The 6168-nt window shown below is 41.1% G+C and overlaps 3 protein-coding genes across 3 annotated transcripts; all 3 read right to left on the bottom strand.

Annotated features, from left to right (window-relative positions):
* Nucleotides 1-281: 281 nt before the first annotated feature.
* LOC112679882 lies at nt 282-791 on the bottom strand. The gene has a single exon (XM_025549815.1). The coding sequence runs from the start codon at nt 789-791 to the stop codon at nt 282-284; it is 510 nt and encodes a 169-aa protein (XP_025405600.1).
* A 45-nt stretch (nt 792-836) lies between these two features.
* On the bottom strand, nt 837-2612 carry LOC112679881. Its single transcript, XM_025549814.1, has 3 exons — nt 2069-2612; nt 1436-1996; nt 837-1363 (listed from the first exon to the last, which is right to left on the bottom strand). Exons 1-3 carry the CDS (start codon nt 2610-2612, stop codon nt 837-839), a joined length of 1632 nt encoding a protein of 543 aa, XP_025405599.1.
* Nucleotides 2613-2616: 4 nt separating this feature from the next.
* Nucleotides 2617-5044, bottom strand: LOC112679880. Its single transcript, XM_025549813.1, has 2 exons — nt 3466-5044; nt 2617-3413 (listed from the first exon to the last, which is right to left on the bottom strand). Exons 1-2 carry the CDS (start codon nt 5042-5044, stop codon nt 2617-2619), a joined length of 2376 nt encoding a protein of 791 aa, XP_025405598.1.
* Nucleotides 5045-6168: the final 1124 nt, after the last annotated feature.

Below are 6168 nucleotides of genomic sequence, written 5' to 3'. Positions count from 1 at the left end.
TCACATGTATGTGTTTCCTGGATAGCAAGAATGTCTATCTTTTCATCGTCTAAGATTCTACATAATCGAATCTTAGACATCAGCTTTAGCTTTACTAAGGCCCTCCACATTCAACTGCATTATTCGGATTAAATCCTTCGTTAAGAAGCCCTTAGAAGGGCTTTTTTGACTAGTATGCCGTTTGTTCGCTTGCATAGTAGGCGGGAGATGCTAGGAGCACAGTCCGTCAACCAAGGGTCCGTATACTTTAGCCAATTGACAAAATAAAATTTTATCAATTGTTACCAGGGTGCACTGCGAGGAAGCGTATACGGGGCGCACCCCTGCAATTCACTTAAGGTTAAAGACATGCCCCTTACCACTCTCGTGAGGTGGAATTTAGCACCTTTCACTGCGCTTTCCCATACTCCGCCAAAATGCGGCGATGCCGGTGGATTAAACTTCCAAGTTATTGCTTCTGATGCTAGACAACTATCCACCTTACTCACATATACAGATAGCTCTTTGCGTGCTCCAACAAAATTCGTTCCATTATCACTCCAGACGATGTTTGGCTTTCCTCTTCTGGATATAAATCTTCTAAACGCTGCTAAGAACGCGTTGGTCGTTAAATCCTCCACTGCCTCAATGTGGACTGCTCTCGTTGAGAAGCATACAAATATTGCGATCCATGCCTTTTTGCCCGGCCTTCCACGAATTCCACTTCTGATGATCAGTGGCCCAGCAAAGTCGACACCAGTAGCTGTGAATGGGCGAGAATGCTGAACGCGTTGCTTCGGAAGCGACCCCATTATTGGCTGGTCAAACGTGGGACTTGCTCTTTTGCATATGACGCACTATCGAAAGACTGAGCGTGCAATGGCTCTGCCTCGTGTTGGCCAATATGTTCTTCTGACTTCTGCTAGGAGCGCCTGCGGACCACAATGCAGCATTTTATGATGGCATTCCTTGTATATTAATCTTGTGATTACATGATCAGGTGGTAGAACTATTGGATTTTTTTGCTCCTTTGACACAGTTGCGTTTTGTAAGCGTCCACCTACTAATATCAGTTCGTTTTCAATAAACGGGCATAGCGATCTGAGTCTGCTTTTGGGCGGTATCTCCATGCCATTCTTCAACGCTATCATCTCTTTTCCGAATACTTCTGCTTGTGCTCTTTTTATTAATACTTCCTTCGTTTCGTGTAGTTCTTGGACTGTCAGCTGATGACTTCCAGACCATTTTCTCTTAGATTGCAGATACTCCACAAACCGTCTCAGCCAAGCAATGGCACGCGTTAGCCTGTGCCAGTCTGAATATCTACTTACTAGGTCCCTCGATTCATCAATGGTGCTTAACACCAACTGAGGAGTTCGCTGCTCTGGCAGTTAGTCTTCATGCGTTGGTTTAACCAAAGAATTTTTCCAAGTTTCGTCCTATTCGGATAGCCAACCAGGACCATTCCACCATAAGACTGCTCCTTGCATCTGCCGTGGTCTTAAACCTCTTGAACATATATCAGCTGGATTTTCCTCTGACCTTACATAATTCCATTGCGTTGGTTCACACAGATCCAAAATTTGCGTTACTCGATTTGATACGTAAGTTTTTAAACGAATGCTTTGGCTGTTCAGCCAGCCTAACACAATTTTTGAGTCAGTCCACAACTTGAAGGACTTAAGGGGAAATTCCCATGACTGTGATACTTTTTGAGCCAACTGTGCTAGTAGCAATGCGCCGTTAAGTACAAGCCGCGGTATTGTGATATTTTTTGAGGGCGCTACTCGCGTCTTTGAACACAACAATCTGGAATGCCAGTTTCCCTTATTATCTCGCGAGCGTACATAAACGCTGGCTCCAAATGCTTCTTCTGAAGCATCGCAAAATCCATGAATCTCCGTTAAGTCACTAATTTCAGGTCTTGCCTTTCTTGGTATTCGTATGGTTTCTAGCTCCTCAAGCTCTTCGTAGAATTGCCTCCATTTTTCATGAATTTCATTTGGCAGCTTTGCGTCTCATTCAATTTTCATTGCCCATAACTGTTGGAGAAATATCTTTCCCTTTATCAACACTGGAGACAGGAAACCAAGCGGATCAAATATTCGGTTTAGCTCTGCTAATATTATCCTCTTGGTCAAGTGTCCCTTCTTTTCTCTCGGCATAATTTTGAATTGAAATTCATCCGCAACTGGCTGCCACTGTAGTCCCAACAACTTTACTAGGTCCTGATCTCCAATTTCCAATGCAAATAACGGTGATTCTCCATGCTCTGATAATTTCTGCCGGACAAATTCAAAATTTGAGCACCACTTTCTTAAAGGTAACCTAGCAGAATCCATGATCATACTGATATCCTTTTGTAGCTGACAACATTCGTCTTCAGTCTCTGCGCCCGTCATTATATCATCCATGTAGAAGTCCTCAATAATCGCCTTCGCTGCTGTTGGGTGTGATTGTTCAGCCGACTTACCTAGAGTAACAAGGCAGTAGATAGCTAAAAAGGATGCTGGTGTGGTTCCGTATGTAATTGTAGTGAGATAATACTCTCTCAGCTCTTCTTCAGGACTTGATCTCCAGAGAACCTTTTGCAACCTCCAATCCTCCTTTGCCACCTTTATCTGCCTGAACATCTTTTCAACATCCCCGGTTATGACAATTTGGTGTTTTCGAAATCGCGTAATTTGACAACAATTCTTGCTGAACTGTGGGCCCACACTTCAAGACATCATTTAGCGATAGGCCTGAAGTGCTTCTGGCGGAGGCGTCGAACACTACTCTTACCTTTTTAGTCAGGCTAGATGCTTTGACTACCGCGTGGTGCGGCAAATAGCAGCCGCTTTGATTGTCAGATATGGCTTCAGTTGCTTCTTTCATGTGCCCTAAACTTATGTACTCCTGCATGAACTGCGTGTATTCTCTTCTCAGGCTTTCGTCTCGCTGCAGTCTCCTTTCTACATTTAGATACCGTGACGTTGCCATAGCTAAGGTCGAACCTAATTCACTGATTGAAGGCTTTACTGGTAAACGCACTACAAATCGCCCTTCATCATCACGAATGGTATTCTGCTTAAAATGCGCTACTACCTCTTGTTCTTCTAATGATTTGAGATTACTCTTCGATTTCTGTCCAAAATTAGCACAATCATCTACTAATTCTGTCCGCCAACTGCTCTCCATGTCTTCACCTAGGGAATTTGTCCCCAGAAAACAGTTCACTCCTAACTCGCCAGTCACAATCCATCCCAAGTCACTATCCTGCAAGCTTAACGGGCCTGTACCGATTATCTTACGCTCTGATCCGATTATGTCAAAAAAGACACCTCCACCTATTAGAAGATCTACACTCCTTCTCTGGTAAAATTGTGGATCTGCGAGGCCTCTTGACAATTCATTTGGAATCTTCCAACCATCTTTGGGCTCTGCACATGAAGCTAGTGACCATATTTGGCAACACGTAGCAGATTAATCTTAACTGATATTCACTCATTCTCGATTGGACACTTACTTCGACATAGGAGGTGGATCGAGCTTTAGTAGACCCTATACCACTTATTGGTAAGGACGCTTTTTTTGTTGGCAACATCAATAGATTTGCTAGCTTCTTTGAAATAAAGTTGACCTGGGAGCCACTATCCAGAACTGCCCTGCATTCACGTTGCTGCCCGAATTTTCCGTTGATGAGAACGACCGCTGTCGCAAGAAAAACATGCGCACATTTGTGATGCGCCAGCATAGCTGTCCTTGCCACCTTTACTGATCCAGCAGCTTCTCCAATATTTTCTTCAGAACTTCCTTCAGCAATTTCCTTTGAAGCTCCTTGGCTTTCATGATGCATGAGAGTATTATGTCTCCTTTTACACTTCTGGCAAACGAACTTTGATCTGCATGAATCTACTCTATGATATGGAGAAAGGCAGTTAAAACAAAGCCTTTTTTCACGTACGAGCGTTATTCTTTTGTTAGGGGACATATCTTTGAATTTATTGCATTGATACAATCTATGAGGCTCAAGGCAACAAGCACATGCTTCTTCTGCACATGCCTTTGTAGTTGCAGCCAGCGCTCTTTTTCCCGGCGTCGCTCCAATGTTCTTCTTCAGCCTTGGCTGTTTTGTCGCTACATTGTTCTCTTCCACTTCTTTATGTTCGGGAAGATATGTATAAGAATTTTGCATCGCGACACAGCGACTCGCTAGGAACTCTTCGAGATCAATATACCTGGGAAGCTGTGTGTCCCTTTGGTGGAGCTGCCATCCATGCAACGTGTCCTTGTCTAAACGCATACAGACTATCATAATTAGCCGTGCGTCCCATTTCTCAACTGGCTGATCTAGTGCCTTAAGAGCGGCGACGTGGGTACATACGTGCGAATGCAGCTGTTGAAGTTGTGCTGTTGTTGCTTTTTCCACAAATGGTGACTCTAATAACGACCTAACGTGTGATTGTATGGTTAGACTCCTATTGTCATATCTCTGTTTCAGTCGCATCATCGCTACCTCATAATTCGCGTCAGTCATCGGGACTGTCTTGATGAGGTCCAGAGCTGCACCGAAGACGGACGCTCTCAGGTAATAAAATTTATGAGCTGTTGCGATATTGTTGTCCTCATGCACCATAGACCTGAAGCAATCATAATACGATTCCCAATCTTGAATATTACCATGGAACTCTGGCAGTTTTATGGAGGGCAGTTGTACACGCGCCTGAGTAGCTGACATATTAAGGGTGGAGCTGTGCGCGCTGCTATTGAAAGCGTTTTTTGTATTGATTATTTCCTGTATTGTAGATCTAATCCTAAAAAACTCAACTTCAAATCTCTCACGCTCGTCCTCCTCCTTATCCAAGTCATCAACCGTGATCAGCTCGATCTGAGTTTGGATGTCGTCAAATTTTTGATTTATCTTAGGAAGCTCCTCCTGCCTATATTCTAAGAGAGAAATAGCTTCTACCGTCGGATCAAAACTCTGAACGAAAAATTTCATGCGAGTGAGCGTTGCCTTAACTATGCCTCGCTTTTTCTTAAGCTCTTTTAGCTGAACCAACAGTGCCTCGTCTGACGACATGCTAGCGATAATTTAATTAGTTAGTTTTAATACCTATTTTGCAAAGCTGTACTAAAAATAATAATTATATATATTCTCTTATATATTTTTTTCTCAGCAGTAAATAATAATTTATTAGGAGGCTAAATACATATATAATAAATACAATTTTAATTTACGCATACAACAAAATAAATATGATCTAGTATCAAAATAATGCGATATAAAATTAAATCGCAAATTGTTATATATGATAAGTTGATAATAATATTTATAATTTATAATTCGCAATAAAAGATAATAGATTAAAGAATTGAAATATTAATCACTAAGTATGCAGTTACGCAGCTATAAAATATACGTAATAAAATAAGATATTTATCACGTCGAGGTCACCAAAATGTACGGACCGGGAGCGTAAAGCATTGATACGCGCGCCCGGTTACCTAAATACTCCGTGCGCTGCACTCACACACCGACCGACCTTTGTAAAATGTGTGTATTTTGTAAATAGATCGGACAGCAGTGGTTGGGATCGCCGCGCGACTAGTGTCCGACTATGTGTGTAAGTGGTGTGTGTATGTGTGTATTCGTGTGGGTGTGTGCTTAAACTAAAACAGAAAGGGTAACTAAGATAAAAATAAAAATTATGACGCAAAATATAGTAATTAGTGTTGCTGTATAATAATGATATAATAAAATAAATAATTCACGGCAACACAAAATATAATTAAAAAGATGATGATTTAAATTACGGCCCTTTTGGCCCAACACGTAAAAATGTATAAATTGAATGTAATAATAAAATATATAATAATAAAAATGGTAACTGTGAGTGGTAATGAATTGGCCGAACAATTAAATTGTAAATAAATAATATAATGAGTAGGCAATAGTAAGTAAATTGCCTACTGCGGCCGGTTATCACGCCCTGTACAGTAAAATAATATATACAATTGTTCGAATAATTCACACACACACACACACACACAAATAAAAATAATAATAATATAATATGTATGTATGGCCCTTCTGGCCCAACAAGTGTAAATAACAAGAAAATAAAAAAATAATATAATATGCGGCCCTTATGGCACGATAATAAACAATAATAATAATAATTAAGAAATATAACTCACGGATAA

The sequence above is a fragment of the Sipha flava genome, unplaced genomic scaffold, assembly GCF_003268045.1.
Source record: "Sipha flava isolate LNK unplaced genomic scaffold, YSA_version1 17043_pilon_pilon, whole genome shotgun sequence".
In the NCBI taxonomy this organism is placed as follows: domain Eukaryota; kingdom Metazoa; phylum Arthropoda; class Insecta; order Hemiptera; family Aphididae; genus Sipha; species Sipha flava.
The sequence above is the reverse complement of the archived record's forward strand: the minus strand, read 5'-3'. Positions and strand labels throughout refer to the sequence as shown.

Coding starts and splice junctions, on each gene's coding strand:
- LOC112679882 (XM_025549815.1), bottom strand. CDS start 791: ATGGGGTCGCTTCCGAAGCAACGCGTTCAGCATTCTCGCCCATTCACA.
- LOC112679881 (XM_025549814.1), bottom strand. CDS start 2,612: ATGTTCAGGCAGATAAAGGTGGCAAAGGAGGATTGGAGGTTGCAAAAG. Junction 1,997..2,068: donor CCGAATATTTGATCCGCTTG/GTTTCCTGTCTC, acceptor AAATTGAATGAG/ACGCAAAGCTGCCAAATGAA. Junction 1,364..1,435: donor CTTATGGTGGAATGGTCCTG/GTTGGCTATCCG, acceptor ACTAACTGCCAG/AGCAGCGAACTCCTCAGTTG.
- LOC112679880 (XM_025549813.1), bottom strand. CDS start 5,044: ATGTCGTCAGACGAGGCACTGTTGGTTCAGCTAAAAGAGCTTAAGAAA. Junction 3,414..3,465: donor AAGTGTCCAATCGAGAATGA/GTGAATATCAGT, acceptor TATGGTCACTAG/CTTCATGTGCAGAGCCCAAA.